The sequence below is a fragment of the Orcinus orca genome, chromosome 10 (genome assembly GCF_937001465.1).
Source record: "Orcinus orca chromosome 10, mOrcOrc1.1, whole genome shotgun sequence".
NCBI lineage: Eukaryota > Metazoa > Chordata > Mammalia > Artiodactyla > Delphinidae > Orcinus > Orcinus orca.
Genome location: NC_064568.1, coordinates 98135895 through 98153092, shown reverse-complemented (window position 1 = coordinate 98153092; position 17198 = coordinate 98135895). Strand labels below are relative to the sequence as shown.

The 17198-nt window shown below is 42.7% G+C and overlaps 2 protein-coding genes across 13 annotated transcripts in view; both read left to right on the top strand.

The window, feature by feature from the left end:
• GCNT2 (glucosaminyl (N-acetyl) transferase 2 (I blood group)) overlaps positions 1-5396 on the top strand; it is a 148829-nt gene extending 143433 nt beyond the window's left edge. For 4 of the 9 annotated variants that reach the window (XM_049715621.1, XM_049715619.1, XM_049715622.1 and 1 more), the window contains one exon: positions 5285-5396. In XM_049715621.1, coding sequence (XP_049571578.1) covers positions 5285-5387 — 103 coding nt within the window. In that variant the 3' untranslated portion in view covers positions 5388-5396. The other 5 variants (XM_049715628.1, XM_049715624.1, XM_049715625.1 and 2 more) reach the window with 4 other exon arrangements.
• A 101-nt stretch (positions 5397-5497) lies between these two features.
• Positions 5498-16649, top strand: PAK1IP1 (PAK1 interacting protein 1). 4 transcript variants are annotated; one of them, XM_012537194.3, is made up of 10 exons: positions 5498-5909; positions 7995-8160; positions 11594-11714; positions 11786-11860; positions 12380-12432; positions 12824-12969; positions 13085-13182; positions 15034-15133; positions 15875-15998; positions 16153-16649. In XM_012537194.3, the coding sequence occupies exons 1-10, from the start codon at positions 5826-5828 to the stop codon at positions 16359-16361; spliced, it is 1176 nt and encodes a 391-aa protein (XP_012392648.1). In that variant the 5' UTR covers positions 5498-5825; the 3' UTR covers positions 16362-16649. The 4 variants fall into 4 exon arrangements, with proteins under 4 accessions (XP_012392648.1, XP_033263928.1, XP_004281090.1 ...); XM_033408037.2 differs by having other exon boundaries at positions 5713-5855; XM_004281042.4 differs by having other exon boundaries at positions 5744-5909; positions 7998-8160.
• Positions 16650-17198: the final 549 nt, after the last annotated feature.

The following is a 17198-nucleotide window of genomic DNA, read 5'->3' as shown; positions in this document are numbered from 1 at the left end:
AATGTAGTCTATATTTACCTGTAATGTGAAAAATAATCATCATGTTGAATTCAAATCATTCAATCATTCACCCATCATTTACTGAGCTCCTCCTATATACAAGGTGGGTGCCTGGCATACAGTGGAGCTTATACTCTAGTGAATTTCCCCGTGTTCAAGGGAGATGTTATTCATTAGCAGCTGTGCACACATTGCTAGGGGTCACCCAATATCTGGTTTCCTTTTCTTCCTTAATAACAGAACCCTGGGACTTCCCTGGTAGCACAGTGGTTAAGAACCCCCCTGCCAGTGCAGGGGACATGAGTTCGAGCCCTGGTCCGGGAAGCTCCCACATGCCATGGAGCAACTAAGGCCGTGCGCCACAACTACTGAGCCTGTGCTCTAGAGCCCGCGAGCCGCAACTACTGAAGCCCACGTGCCGAGAGCCCATGCTCCGCAACAAGAGAAGCCACCGCAATGAGAAGCCCACGCACTGCAATGAAGAGTAGCCCCCAGCTCGCTGCAACTAGAGAAAGCCCATGCACAGCAACAAAGACCCAATGCGGCCAAAAATAAATAAATTAATTAAAAAAAATAACAGAACCCTGATTTTATTTGGAGGTAGCAACAGGCCTCGTGTCCAGGTGGCCAAAGTCTGGCTAATAAAATGTAAATCGAACTATCACAAGGGGATTGATGACAGCGTAGGCAGAGGGAGTTTGCTTAGCTGGAAGGAGGCCTTTCTGTCCTCCACCCTTCCCCCAGGCCTAGTGTTGAGATTACGGATGTGATGGCTGAAGACAAAATAACTGCACCTCTCTTGGCCTATGAGGTGATACGAAGGAAGAAGTCACACAACCAAACACAGGATCTTCTTCTTTTTCAATTGGCTGCACGGCTTTCAGGATCTTAGTTCCCCAGCCTGGGATTGAAACCGGGTGCTTGGCAGTGAAAGCGCTGAGTCCTAACAACTGGACCGCAGGGAATTCCCAAAACACAGGGTCTTAAAGAGAGAACAGATCTGGGTCCCTGATGACTGGGGTCCCTGTACCAGCGCTAGACCAACCTACCTCCAGATGCCTTTCACTTAAGAAACAGGTATCTTGGGACTTCCCTGGCGGCCCAGTGGTTAAGACTCTGCCGTCCCAATGCAGGGGGCACAGGCTCCATCCCTGGTTACAGGACCTAAGGTCTTGTATGCTGCATGGCGTGGCCAAAAGAATAAATGAATGTCTTGTTTAAGCCACTATTGTTGTTAAGTTATATAAGGTTAAAAACAATTCCTTTTTTAAAAAACTATTTTGTTTCTGTTTTCTTTCAAAATGTTTCATACAACTTGTAAAGGTTACTTTCCATTTACAGTTATTACGCAATATTGGCTATATCCCCTGTGTTGTACAATACATTCTTGAGCCTGTCTTACACCCCATAGTTTGTACCCTCTCCCCCCAACTAGTAACCACTGGTTTGTCCTCTGTATCTGTGAGTCTGCTTCTTTTTTTTGTTATATTCATCAGTTTGTTGTATTTTTTAGAAAAAGACAAATTCTTAAATACTGGAGCAGCTTAGAAATCAAATTCAACATATCAGTTAAGATTCTTTCATAAAAACGTGAATATCTTTTTCTGGTCCTCTTATTTTAGGACTGACTTTATTTTTTTTGGAAAGAAAATCGGAATTTTGGCTATGAATGAGTGAGAGGGGTGGGGCTGTAGTTGGAAAGGAATGTGGGAGTTGAACCTTCAGACAAGGTGGTAAGGAGGCTGGGGTTGTAGGGGACGTCAACAGGGCATCTTGAACCCACCCAGGAAGGCGGCAGGAGCCGGGGCACCGAAGGCCATGAGCAAGGCTCCAGAGATGAAGATGGACATTCAGGTGATTTTTAGGTGATGGTGACGAGGAAGAGTTCACAAATCTTTCCTTGATCTCAGCCACAAGTGCAAACCTCTCAAAGCTCACGGGGATTATTCCCATGAAGCAGGTGAAGCAAATTTCTATCAGGCTGGTGTCCAGGGGAAGCAGCCTACTCTGCTCCACGCGCAGAGGAGACCAAAATCTTCTGAGAATACAAGCACAGGCAAGCTCGGTAGAGTCCCCAAATTTAACAGACTTGCTACCTGTCACACTGTGAAGAGAAGGTAACTAAGAGGGAATGTTAGACGCACATGATAGTTCTAACAGGGCCGAGTTCTCTGCACTGTATCTTGCTTTTAGCTCAGTATATCCACTTTATCACCACCCTCACCCCCTCACCCCCAAAGGAAAACTGGCTCTTTTTTCTTTAGCGAACCAAAGCCAGGTACTCAATAAATATTTCTTGAGTGAATGAATAAATCAATGCATGGCTCAAGTGTAAGAAGCTTTTCTATCAATAATTTAAATGCAAAACTAGAAATCCTGTTGTGCTTTAGAGTTAATGATCCCTGGAGTGTTGGTGGTTTCTTGGCAACGGCTGTTTTCACAAGAATGAAATTGAATGGCTTTTTACATCCTGAGTTTGGAAAAGAACAGGAGGTTTGGCAGGAAGTATGCTCAGTTTGAATCCAGTTGAGCAGATATATGATATTGTATGTGTGCTTTTCTTTAGACAATGAAAAACCACTTTTCTTCTCCGTTAAAGAGAACGTTTGAGCCCAAGGAAATATAAAAGGCAGCAGCAACACCAGGGTCTGCTGTTACTTAGGTGTGTGGAAAGAGTCCTGGACCTACTTTAGCATTTATAACCTCAGATTGGATTAGAGTATTTTAGCTTTAGAGGCACTAATCTTTCTGAAAATGTAATAAAATTTTATCAATGCTCTCCTCCATAAATGTACATACATAATATTGCATGTAAGTTCAGGGCATTCAGAGGCCCAAAAATTTAACCATGAATTCCCCCAGATTAGGAACCCCTTGACTAGATGCTCTAAGGTCTTCTAAGCTCTATGATTGGTTTCACTAATTTTTAACAGTAAACAAAAAAAGAAAAGGAGTAAACCATTTTGAGTTATGTTTATGTGGCTTGCATTATGGTTTTCATTCTAGAACCAACTAGATTCTAAAAGAATCCTAGTTGGAGCAAAACCCACAAGTTTCTTCTCTAAAATGTGACAGATACTCAACTATACTCCAATAAAAATTAATTAAAAAAAATAAAATGTGACAATCTGGCAAAAGATGCTGACCGTAGTAATTATCCTTTTATCGCGATACATTAAAATTAATTTCAAATGAGAACTAATTCTTCTCAAACAGCAGTTGAGACTTCGCTGGGGTAATGAGGCAGGGCACCAGGGGGATTTCAGAAGCAACAAAATACATAAAGCACATGATTTTGAAACAGTTTCAGAAAAAAGTTTGTTTTTTTTTTTTTTCGATGAGAGACTGACTTCCTATTAAAATAAAGATATGTAAAAAGTCACACATTTAAAGACAAAATACGAGACTTCAAGAAATGTCCTGCTTACTCATTTAAAAAAAAAAATTGAGCCCAGGCTCCGGACGCACAGGCCCAGAGGCCATGGCTCACGGGCCCGGCTGCCCCGCGGCATGTGGGATCCTCTGGAACCGGAGCACGAACCCGCGTCCCCTGCACCGGCAGGCGGACCCTCAACCACTGCGCCACCGGGAAGCCCGGGGGCTACTCTTCATTGCGGTGCGTGGCCTTCTCATTGCGGTGGCTTCTCTTCTTGTGGAGCACGGGCTCTAGGCACACAGGCTTCAGTAGTTGTGGCTTGCAGGCTCTAGGTGCATGAGCTTCAGTAGTTGTGGCGCACGGGCTTAGTTGCTCCGCGGCATGTGGGATCTTCCCGGACCAGGGCTCGAACCCGTGTCTCCTGTATTGGTAGGCGGATTCTTAACCACTGCGCCAGGGAAGCCCCTGCTTACTCATTCTTTGTCCCATGCCGGGGACAACCACTCCAGCAATTCACATTCCTCTGACCTTAGTGGTTCTCTGGTGGAAGAACCACCAGAACTAACAAGCAGTAATTAGGAAAATAAATAGTAAAACAACTTGTGTTTTGGTAACGTAATGAGATAACTAGCCCAAAGGGAAGGAATTACAGGCATACTTCGTTTTTTGCACTTCGCTTTATTATTCTTTACAGATATTGCTTTTTTTTTTTTTAAACGAATATTGGTTTGTGGCAAGCCTGCATGGAGCAAGTCTATCAGCACCATTTTCCCAACAGCATTTGATTCCTTCGTTTCTCTGTGTCACATTTTGGTAATTCTCACAATATTTCAAACTTGTTCATTATTATTCTATTTTGTGCGGTAATCAGTGATCTTTGCTATTACTGCTAGGACTTGCCGGAGCCTCAAATGATAGTTAGCACTTTTCAGCAATAAAGTGTTTTTAAATTAAGGAATGTGCATTTTTAAGACATAATGGTATTGCACACTTAATAGACCCCAGTATAATACAAACCTAAGTTTTATATACACTGGGAAAACAAAGAACTCGTGTGACACGTCATTGCGGTGGTCTGGGACCCAGCCCGCACTCTCCCTCATGGGTGCCTCTATGGTCAAACAGTGAAACTGGTTTTCAAGAGGCTGAGAATGAGCTGGACTTCAGCATTTCAGTGCCTGAGGAGTCCTTACACATGGAGTCGCCAAAGCACACAGAAGACAAGGCTTCCCTTGTGCTGCAGTGACAACCAAAATGAAATCATTTCTACGGTATCCAAACCAGCATCAATTAAAACAACCCTGAGTAAAACACGGACTGACGATTCAGAACACCGGTGAACAAATGCCCTCAGAGCCAAGAGGGTCTAAGAGCTATAGGATGTGTTACAATCCATATGGGGGTTTAAGGGTCGACACCAACCTGTGTGTCAACCTCCCATCCGTCATATCCACCCGCTAGGGCGTTCGCGAGACTATTTTTACGCTCCAAGATTTACTCTATTTTTAAGTCTGTGCGAAGCTGTCCTAACACATCTCTGAATCTCCGTTATCTCCTGAAAATCTCAAACCCAATTAGGGCTTTGCTTTTATTCACGTTTGACTCTGCACCTAACCTGGGGGAGGTGGTGAAACGGAAATAAATGACATTTCTTTGTAGAACCTGACCAAGGATGCCTATATACCGTTCGTCAAGTAATGTCTTTACTCCCCTCAAGTAAAGGGTCCTCCTCCCTCCCCAGGATGTGCCACAACGTTGGCCAATTTGCCCCCAAAGTTCGACAATCCATAACCGAGCTGCAAGGAAAGGTGTGCAGGACGAGATTATCGGGCCCGCGCGGGAACGAGGGAATCGGACTCCTCTGATAACGGCGAACCCTAAATGCCACCCCTCCTTGCTCCGTTACAGAGAATGTGAGCGAGAAAAGTTTATTCCTCGGCTTCCTGCACAACAAGGAGACCTAACTCCTGTCCCGCTATCACCGCCCACTACAGACAGGGGTCCACGCTGACCAACAGCGCGGAAACACCGAGCGTTCTCTACGCCTTCCGCCCAGGCCGGAGGCTGCCCCGCCCCTTCCGTAGACGTACCGGAGACGAGGGGCTTCCGCAGAGGATGTCCCGCCCACTCGCCTCAGAAGCGCCTAGCTCAAGGCTCCCTAGAATATGCCTACTAGTCCCCAGGTTTGTTTGTTTGTTTTTCTCCTTGAAATGAGAATCTCGTCATGGGGCGTCCTTCATTATTCCCTTCTTGGAAATTCCGCGTGATCTTCTAGCCCTGAAATCCCTCCCACGGATGCAGGCGTCTAAAAGGCAGCCCCGCGGTCTTGACGTAAACTTGAGCGCCGACGCAGGAAGGACCCCTTCCTCCCCCTTGCATCCGCTTTCGTCACTACCGGTCTGCGCTGAGCCTGCCTCCGGGAGGAGCCGCGTGCCCTGCTGCATGCTGCATGGAGCTGGTAGCTGGATGCTACGAGCAGGTACTTTTTGGGTTCGCTGTACACTTGGAGCCCAAGGCGAGCGGCGACCAGGAGGTGAGAGCCCGCGCGGGGAGGGGCCGCCGCTGGTGGGGCGGGCACCGTTGGGTCTGGTTCCCACAGCGCAGCAAGGGAGCGCGCCGTCTGATTTCTTAGGGATTCGGTGACGAAGCTCAGGAGACTTAAAATACACGTTAGCCTTTTAAAACACGGAAAAGGCATTTCATACGACGAGACGATGCCTGTCTTTCGTAGTAAACATTCTGACTACTGTGCACGAAGGAAGCTGGCATTTCTGCAAACGGGCCAGTGGGCCGTAGATTATGAATCCAAGTTGACAGCCCGTGAGGTGTTCAGGGTTTAATGAAAGAACAGTTCGCTCTTTCACTGAGTTTATGTTACGGTATTTTACAAAATATTTGAGCTAAATCCGGAAAAACTCCTCACAGATAAAGTGACACCAGTTCATTATTGAGCCCTCACGGTGAGGCCAGTACTTGCAGTGAAGGTGCAGAGAAGCCAAAGGCATGGATCCTGCACTGGAGATCTTCCCGACATAAGGAGGAGAGGATGAGGGAGGCAAACACGTGCAGAAAAATTACAACAAAATATAAGAATTTTATTGGGTGTGTGCGTTAAAAAGTTAAGTAAATTAGCAGTAGTGAAGCAGATAGGACATACCCAGGACTAGAAGCAAGATCCCTTAACTTTCAGTCCTGTGCTGTTTTTTTTTCCCTAAGCAGTCCTAGGTATTTCCCAGAAACCTGTTTCATTGAGTACTTGTTTATGAAGAAGTCAAAGTGTCAGTCTTGAATTAACTAGAAAACTGGAAGTATATGACTTGACTGATTGTTTTTGTTTATTTTGTTTTCTACTCTGGTGGTTAATCTGTCTTTGGCTGAAAGGTACGTGTTTTGAATACTCAAAGATGATGCTACTTATTGTGTTCTTTCTGTAATTACGTTGCGTTCCATGTTCCAGACACAGAGTAGTTCTCACAGCACCGCTCTGAGGCAGATACAGTTATTCCCATTTTACAGATGAGGAACCAGAAGTTGAGATAGGTTAAGCGACTTGTTCAAGGCCACAGAGCTAATAAGTGGCAGACCTTGGACTCAAATTCCCAGGTGTCTCTGATGCTTGAAGCGCTTAACCATTACCCAGTACTGCTTCTAAACCTAGTCAGGCAATATTCCAGATAACCAGCCTTCCTTCTGTAATATGCACAAGCAAAGGTTGTTCTTTGATTTATGGCCATAGCAGCTCTTCAGGAATGTTGTACCTTTACTCAAGAGAGGCCCCCTGGGTCCTGATTGATGGAAGGGCTATCCTGCTGTCATTTTTAGGAATTAATTTGCAATAACACATCCTAAGTGTGTTCAAACATGTTTGGTGATTTTTTTTTCTTTGTTGGTTTATTTGTTTTGCTAATACTTCTTGATGCACCTCCCTTAATTTGTGGGGGGTGTGTGTGTGTATTCAGCCGTCATCCTTCGCACTCAACCAGTCACACGTATCCAATCCAGAAGTTTCATGGCAGCAAGCATAGAGTTCTCAAGACCTCATCATTGGTCATTGTCTAGGGCTTATGTTGGTATTAACGCAAATCCTGTTCATTTTTCTTTATAGGCGTTGTTATATTGATACTTATCTCTGTGACATCATATTGTGTCTTGTCTGTCCTTCCCACAGGAATGGCAACGCCCTTAGGATAAGGACTTTTGTTTCTTTTGTTCACTGCTCTGTATCCACTGCCTAAAACGGTGCCAAGCACATAGTAGTTATTCAGTATTTGAGTGAATAAATTCAAATCAAGATTTGGACATTTGAGTGAATGAATGGTATGAAAGTGTCACATCTAAGTAAATATATTAAGGAGTTAAGGATTTGGATGGGACCTTAAAGTCCCTGTAGCCCAGTCTTCATAATTGTTTTGATACTCAGCGATGCCTTCCCATCTCGTGCTTTACCTTCCTTATTCAATTCTCAGATTGTTTGTGTGAATCTCCCTTTCATTGCATAGTCTTTTCTCCATTTGTAGGATCTGTTGAGAGTTTTCATAGATCGCGAAACCACTTATCTCTTTGTAGAGAACTACGATACGATCGTGGCATGGCACTGACTGTATGTATCACTCTTTAGCAGAAATGGACTCCTGTGGCCGACTTCACTCACCACGCCCACACTGCCTCCTTGTCAGCAGTGGCTGTCAGTAGCCGTTTTGTAGTCACTGGGAGCAAAGATGAAACCATTCACATTTATGACATGAAAAAGAAGATAGACCATGGGGCTCTAGTGCATCACAATGGTAAGAACATTGTATTCTTCAAGACAATAATGTTGAGGTATTATTACTTTACAGTTTGACTTCAGATGAACAATTCATTAAGTGTCTGATACGTAGCAGATTCTGTGCTAGGAAATATAGAAATGGAAAAAATGTGGTTCTTTGTCCTTAAGTTACTCACAGTCTGTATTGGGACAGAAGGGAGGCACTTAACCCAGTCTAGAGGGCAAGGAGGAGGAAGCGAGTTTTCATTGAAAACTTCCTTAAAGTGACACCTGCATAATTTTATAAGAAAAGTATCAGTTGTTGGCTAGGTGAAACTTGCAAGGTAGAGAAAAGGACATTCCAGGCAGAGTAGGCAGTGTGACGAGCACAAGTGGTAGCATCATGTGAAGAGCCGACTTTATTGAGGGCCATCAGGTACCCAGCGGTATGCCAGGAAGGTATAGTTGTATTGTCAGTTCGCAGAAGAGAAAGCCTAGGCTCAGAGATGTTCCATGGCTCGCCCAGGGTCACAAAACACTGGAACTGGAACTTAACCCTAGGTCTAGAGCCCGTTTTTTGTTTTTTGTTTTTTTAAAAAATATTTATTTATTTATTTATTTATTATTTGGCTGCGTCGGGTCTTAGTTGCGGCACACGGGATCTTTGTTGCGGCATGTGGGACCTTTCATTGCGGCGCGTGGGCTTCTGTCTAGTTGTGGTGCACAGGCGCCAGGGTGCATAGGTTCTGTAGTTGCAGCCCGCGGGCTCTCTAGTTGTGTTGCAGCGTGTGACCTTAGTTGCCCTGTGGCACGTGGGATCTTAGTTCCCCGACCAGGGATCAAACTTGCGTCCCCTGCATTGGAAGGCAGATTCTTAACCACGGAACCACCAGGGAAGCCCGTAGAGCCTGTATTTTTAACCACTGCTGTGTCTGGGGAGCTGTAAGGGGCTCGCTATTATGAGAGGATTGGAATGGAGGTGGGAGTGGCTGGAGAAGTAGTTGGGGCCAGATCTCGGGGGCCCTTGCGTGGAGGAGGTTGGGGGTTGAATGAGAAGGAGGCAGCAGCGCTGAGGAGGGTGTTCGTGGTTTGGATGCCTCTCCTGGAGAGGTGCCAGGAACAAGTAGAGGCCTGACGAGGGCCTGCCTGACTGAAGTTGGAGGCTGTGGATGGACTAGCATGTGTTTGCAGTAAGCCACAGACATTTCTGGAGAGAGAGGACGGTTACTTGACGTGTGCAAGAGAAGGATCGATTTACAAGGGAATTGAGGGTTTCAGAGAAAGAATAGGTTGTCAGTCTAGAGAAGATAGAGTGTCAAGGGTCTGCAGATCTCCAGAGTGAAAAAAAGCAGGTGGATTGTGAGTGGAAGAAGGGCTGGGACGATGTGAGGCTGTGGTCAGAGGGTAGAGTTAATGTGGAAAAGCTCTTGGTGGTAACGGTGTCCGGGCTGTAGGGGTGAGGGACAAAATACAGAGGAGGCAAAGGTCACTGGCATCGAGGAGGTCGGGGGGCTGATCCGCAAGCCACAGTTGTGTGTTCCACGCCGATGGTGCAGTTGACCGGGGTAATGGGAGGACCGAGGGACAGAAAGACTGAACAGGTAATTTTTTTCCCTGGTATTGAACATCATGTGCTGTCTTCACTGCATTTTCTCAGGGGACAGAGAAGGAGGGGTTTCACATGTGTTCCAGAAGGAAAAGGGAAAGGAAGAAAGAACTTAAGGCAGTAGAATCACTTAAATACATACTTAGTTTGAGGAAACTCAGCCAAGCAAGTTAGCTTCCTGCAGTGAAAGGCAGATAAAGACAGGTACCCTTTTTCTTACACTATCTTTCATATATTACAGAAGTTCCACACCAAGCGTTGGCTTCTAGCAGTAAATTTAGAGTGATCAGCGTCTTTCTTATATTAGATGGTCCTTAGCTACTTTGACAGGTGTCTCGCTTTTCAGCAGAAGCTCGGCTCTGCGTGATTTCAACGTACGTTCCTTTTCCTGTCTGTCTCCTAATCCCAGTTCATACAAGGAAGCCTCCTCTCTCCCTTAGGCTTGGAGGAAATAAGTTAAACGAGTCTAGTCTGTCCAAACCCATTGGTACAGGTGTTCAACAAGAAGGGACTTAGAAAGAGTTTGGATAGGGGATGAATGAAATAGGGTTCCTGATTTCCTTCATTCCTGGTACAAATCCTGTTTTTCTAACAGTTGGTAATAGATAAGCTCTTTTCCAGGGAACAAATGGAGTCGTGGAAAGAAGGAGTAGAAGATGTGGGAAAGCAAAATTCCCAAAATGAGAAGTAGGGAAGGAGGAAAACATGGGCAAAGTGGCTGAAGTTTCCCACTTTGAGGAGAAGGGAGTCCATAAGCCCACATATTATTAGTGCTTTTTGGGGGTGCAGAATTATTCCTCACAGATCTCTGGCTCTTTCAATATAAAGGGCAGTGTAAAGGATTGACCAGGAGGTGTGCAGATGGGCAGTAACGACACGGGTTCACACTCTTATTCTGAGAAGGACAAAATAGTAAATATTTAGGCCTTGCGGCTATACAGTCTCTGTTACGACTACTCACTTTGGCTGTGCCAAAGCACCCGTAGACATTTTGTAACTGAGCGAGCCTGGCTGTACTCCAGTAAAGCTGCATTTACAAAACCAGGCCGCCAGCCAGATCTGGCCGGCAGGCAGTGGTTTGCTGACTCCTCAACTCTAGGGCAATTAAGCTGGGTGACACAAACTTTAAAGGATAAGGAATCTTACTTGAGGACTGATTTGAGGGATTGAGTACTGGGTTCTTCCATCACCTCACCTCGCTCCAGCCTTTTAATATTTGAGGAGCGCTGTAGGGGAAATTCATGGGCGATCCAGGCTTCAGTTTGAGTGGAAGGGAGTGCAATGTTTTGTAAAGAAGTTAAAAAGATGTAGGAAGATTTGTTAACCATGGAAGGAGAATACAGAAGACATAATTAGTGTATTGTTTTATGAAATTGTAATAAATTCTTACGACAGTGAATAAGAACTGTGTAGAAGTCAAATCAAAAGTAGCTCTGAAGGCGTAATAACTGCATCATGGGTGGTTGGGTAGCGAATTCACTGTTTGGAAAGTAGAAGTCGTATGGCTGTGCGTCTTGGTTTGATCCCCAGGTTAGCTGGTTAGTTTTGTTTGACTTCTGCTCAAACTATCCTAGCCAGCCATCTCCAAAGTTTATGACTATGGGGATGTAAAGCAAGAAGGTGAACTGCTTAGTTCAAACCTGTATCTGCAACTAGAGAAACGCTTTGCTGAAAATATTTACATAGGCTTGAGACTGTATGATCTTAGATGAAAAACAAATTAATTTCTTCACCCAACACTTGAAGGCATGTTTCAGTAATATAAGATATTGGATGTTTTCTTACTGCAGCATAGCCTTCAAGCCAGCAATGGAGTTTGCACCCAAAATGAACGTTAGTTCTGCCTGTCTTGGTTTTTCCACAGGCACAATAACTTGCCTGAAATTCCACGGCAACAGGCACTTAATCAGCGGGGCAGAGGACGGCCTCATTTGTGTCTGGGATGCAAAGAAATGGGAGTGCCTGAAGTCGATTAAAGCTCACAAGTGAGTCCAGACTTCCCCATCGGTCTCCAGGTGCCAGTCAGGTTGGGGACTAACTGTCAGTTTCCTTTTAGAGGACATGTGACCTTCCTTTCCATTCACCCGTCTGGCAAGTTGGCCCTGTCTGTGGGTACAGATAAGACATTAAGGTAAGTCATTAAGGCCCAAGAGCACCTTTACTAAGCTGTGGTCTTCGTTCTCCAAGTATAACAAGAACCCACCCCTGGGACATCTTTTACTATAGTAATTAGATTCTGTTTCTGTATTGTCTCACGTTGTCAGCCATTTGATGATATTTTGACACAAGGGAGAGGTTGAAAGCTAGTGAACCTTTTCATAATGGAAAAAAAACGACAAGCTCTATATTCAAACATGCAAGTTACATTGCAGTTGTAAGCTGTGAAGTAGAGGGTGATCCTAAAAAGAAGAGCTTTAGGGGGTGAAACCTTTTGAAAATACAGTGGACTCAGCATACATAGGAAAGGGCTGTGGGAACAGAGCTAGTTTTAATCTTGCTTGATAATACTTCACGTGGTGCTGTAAGAAAGAAGGCAGTTCTTCTGAATAGCCAAGTAGTTAGTAAATTTTCATTTCAGTCTTCCTTAAACTTACCTTTATACCTGGTCAGAGTTGGTGATCATGCCGTAAATGAGCTTCCTGTTTTGCAGAACGTGGAATCTTGTGGAAGGAAGATCGGCATTCATAAAAAACATAAAACAAAGTGAGTATTTTTGTTTGAAATGTATTTGAAAATTTGATGGGATGTGAATGTATATACACACATTCTTGTGAGCATGTACATATACATTTATTTTCGTGCATGGTGGTGGTTCCCCCAGAGCAAATGCTTTATGTTCATTTCTTTTCCCGCTTTAGATTGGGATTCTTGGTGTGGCTCTGCCACCTTCCAGCTGTATGACCTTAATGAGTCTTGGAACTAGTTCATTGTCTACAATTTAACTCACAAAATACGTGTTATAAGTTTCTTGTGAAGATTGAATGGGATAATGGATGTGAAAATGCAGTGTAAATATTTGCTATTTTTACTATGACCCTGATCAATTTCTTTTTTTATTCATGAAATACAACAGCTTTGTGCTTTTAACTTACAGATGCTCACATAGTGGAATGGTCCCCAAGAGGAGAGAAATACGTAGTTGTCATTCTGAACAAAATAGATGTCTATCAGCTTGACACTGCATCCGTCAGTGGCACCATCACAAATGAAAAGAGAGTATCTTCTGTTACGTTTCTTTCAGTAAGTGATCGGAAATCAGTGATGGGAGTTTAGTATGTGTGGTGACATTGTTGATGACATTGTTGATGTCGTTGTTGATGACATTCTGGATAGTATTCTGTTTTTCCTCTCCTAGGAATCTGTCCTTGCAGTGGCTGGAGATGAAGAGGTTGTAAGATTTTTTGACTGTGATTCACTAATGTGCCTCTCTGAATTCAAAGCTCATGAAAACAGGTATTTTTTTCACTAATCTCTGTGTGCATGTACGTGTAGAATCTCTTATAAATGCAGTAGCTTCATAAAGCAGGGTATATATATTTTTTTTTTTTTTTTTTTTTTAGGGTATATGTTTTTTATGAACGACCGCAGACATAGACATATCTACATATATATGATTTCTGGAACCTAAGAGGATAGTGGGCATGTTGTTGTCTTGGCCTGAGTGATACAGAAGTAGTGAAGTTGTCATCAGGACTAGTCACTTGCACAAGGAATTTATTTTCCCAATAATTTCATTAGACTTGAGGCCTGAAATCCTCAATCCATGCTTCAGCAGGGAAAAACAATTAAACCATCTTGAGCTCTGCCCCTGACCACTCTTGTCCTTTCACTTTATTCTCCTTGTCCACTTCTAGCGCCTTTCTATGCAATTTTTTTTTCCTGCAGGAGAAATAGATGACATATTGACCTCTGTCTTGTGCCAGTTTGTTATCTCTTGCTCACTGTGTCTCTGGGGGTAAATGGGAGTCTCAGAGTAAACGGTTAAGTAACTGGACCAAGATTACCCCCCTGTTAGGTGTTGGAGCTGGGAGTCAACCCAGTTCTGTCTGACCCTGCCTCTGCTGTTTCCATCTGTAATTTTGAAAAAGTCGATTATGGATGGTTATACGTTAATGTGTTTTATTTGCATATTCTTTTATGTTTCAGACAACTCTTAGTTTTTATTTTCTAAATAATAGTTCAGCTTTAAGAAATCTCTCTTTGTAAGTACTCAGAATACTGCAATAATTAGACAGGCCCTAGTTTCCCCCTGTATTGAGAAATGAACATATTCTTCAAGGCCGTATAGCACTCACGAAATTTGGCCATTCATTCATTTAACAAGTATTCGCTGAGCATCCATAATGAAATACGGCAACAAGAGCTTGCACTCCCCTGGCTCGTATAGTGGGGCAACAGAGATGACAAACAAGCAGGTAATTGTAACAGGAAGACATGGGTATTACGATTTGGGAATAACACGGGTAACTTATTTAGATAGGTTGATCGGGGAAGGGGGAGTTAAGAGAGACCTTAGGGATAAAGGAGCTATTTCTAAAAAGAGGAGAGAACTGTAGGCACAGTGGCCCTGAGGGAGGAAAGAACTTGGTGTATTTTAGGAACAGCTAGAAGACCCATGTGACTGGGTCAGAGTGAGCCAAATGGTGCATGGCCTTGCAAGTCATGGTGAGGAGTTTGAATTTTATACTAAGTGCCTTTGTAGATATTGGTTTATCTACGTCCCACCACTTCCTCCCTCTCCCGTGTTATTTTAAAGCAGATCCAAGCTTTGTAGAATTTTAAGACTGGGAGTAACATGGTTTGATTTTTAAAAAATTGTTAGGGGGCAAAAATGGAAGCAGCAAGGCCGATTAGTTTACTCCGTAGTCCAGAAGGAAAATGATAGTAGCTTAGACTATGGGTGGCGGCACTGAGGACAAGAAAAACAGATGCAGAGGAGGAGGCCTCGGGTCATCTCTGTTGTCTTTTCTCTCGGTACTGACCTTGTAGTTTCCTGAGGTGAGGGGCTTTAAGTATCTTTATTTCCTTTATGATAATCTGATGATTTATAGTTATCTGTCACCATCTTTTCAACTTTTTCTTAAGGTATCATTGACAGTCAATTTTATCTTGGAATTTAGACCCTGAAAATGACTCACCAACTCATGGGAGCGTGAAGCATGTTAAATTTTAGGCACCGTTCATTGAGCAGTTTGGAAATACTTGAAGCATTGAAAAGTCAAGAGACTGTGCATAGAAGCGTTCTAGCAGTATCATACTATCTGGAAGAAAGGGTCTTTTATGGTGTTACTGTTTCTATCCTAGGGTAAAAGACATGTTCAGTTTTGAAACTCCAGAGCATCATATTATTGTTACAGCATCGAGTGATGGTTTCATCAAAATGTGGAAGCTCGAAGAGGACAAGGTCAGTGTCTCAGCACAATGTAAATACACTGAATGGGAGTCTTACTGTCAATATTAATTTTGAGTTAAGTGAGGTGGAATTTTTTTTAGGGTCATAAGGCATAGATCTTTAAACTTTTAAAATCTCTTCCAGGCATGATTGACATTCATGGTTTTAAAGTTAGGGCTCCATAGCACTGCCTCAGGAGTTGGTTTGGTGAGTCTGAGCTGGCAGGATTCCAGAACTCCTGCTGTTTAAATCAGAGAAGCACGACTTTCTTCTCTTTTGTATATTGATGTTCTCTGTAAGATTTTGTTAAATAAACATAGTGCCATTACTAAGGGAAAAAAATGGGGAATTTTTGATCAGTTGTAGAACTAACAATAGTTTTGAAACAGATCATTGGAAATTTAAATTCCCTTTGGTAGTCTCCCTCTTACAGATTCTTGGTTTATTATTCTTCATTCTCTGTGAATGTGGTTTGTTGAGTACCTACTTTGTGCATGGTTCTTTGTTAAACCCAGAAATGACCACGATAAAATGGTCGCTTTCTTTAGTGGAGCCCTTCTTAGAAATTGGCTCTCGTGAAGGACTTAGTCAAACCAATCATGAATCAAGATAATACATTTCTTCTAGGCAGTATATGTTATACTCAGAATACAGTGTGAGTTTTAAATTAAGGTAACATGTTTATGGAAAAATGAAAGTAATTATTTAAAATCCCTCTGTGTTAGTTATCACGAATTGCCGGTCCTGTTTCAGGGGGTTTCCCCGTCTTTGCTGTGTGAAGTAAACACTAACGCCAGGCTGACATGTCTTGGAGTGTGGCTGGACAGAGTGACAGACACGAAAGGAAGCCTGCTTCCAGCTGTAGAACCATCTCCTGGTAAATGAAATTGATCGTTTACAGAAACTAAATAATCTGCTATCTCTTTGAATCATTAAAGTGGAGGAGATCCAGATGACTTGACTTTATTGTGGGCTTATGTTTATTTCAAAGGGAAAAACACTCTTTAAATGCAATGTCTCTTGTATTTTAGTAAGTAAACAAGAACAGTCCAAAAGGAAAAAAAAGGAATCTGGCCGGGAAGTCCAGGAGGAAGAAAGGCAGCTAAAACCTGACACGAAGAAATGCGGTTTAACTGGTGACAGTGATAAGCCAACAAAAGGAAGCAGCCTGGTGTCAACCAAGAAGAGGAAAACAGTAGAAATGTTAGAAAAAAAGAAGAGCAAAAGGAAGAAAATATGAATGATGCGTGAACCCCAGATTGCTCCTAAGAGAAAAACTTTCAAATGTACTTTCTTTTTTTCTGAGTAAAAGCTAGGAATTTCTTCTTTTGAAGAAAATGTACAACTTAAAAATCACTTTCAGGATTTTGTTTTTTTAAACAGTGGTAAAACTTTTTGATAGGCAATATTTTATTAATTATATATCATGGCAATATATAGTATGTTAATGTGTAATATATAATTTTTACTGTTGTGTAAGGCAAATAAAGATCTTTCTCAAAATATTATAGCTTAAAATAATACAAAATCTTGAACGCATTTCTTTACCAGAAGTAGATAAAGGAGTTGTTTTTCAGATTTTTCTCCTAAGTGAGGGAGGAATGAAAAACCTGCATTACTTTGGCTTTTTCACATGGTTCTAGTAATTTTAATGCGGATTTTGTTTGTTTTGGTAACAAAAGATATAAAAAGATTTTCATACCAGGAAGTATGTTAAGACAAGCTTAAAAATTAGATATATAAAATAAAATATGTATGCGTAAAGCCTATGCTTAAGTTTAGGGCTACGTACATAAGAAGGTTAAAGAGAGGCTTCCAAACTTCATGTAACTTCTGTTTCCAAGCAGTGGTTTGTTTAAGAGGTAACTTAAGGACAGGAAAATGACATTTCCTTTTTTTATTTTCCCATCTGTTTCAGGGCATCCAAAAAACTCGCTTAGCTAATCTTCTGACAAAGGTGCTCTTAAACTAGCCGTTGATGATACTCTTTTCTTACCTAGAAAATTAAAGCATTTTCCTTAATGGATTACTGGATGTTTTGAAGAGACACAGTAGTAGAGGATTCATAGGTCTGACT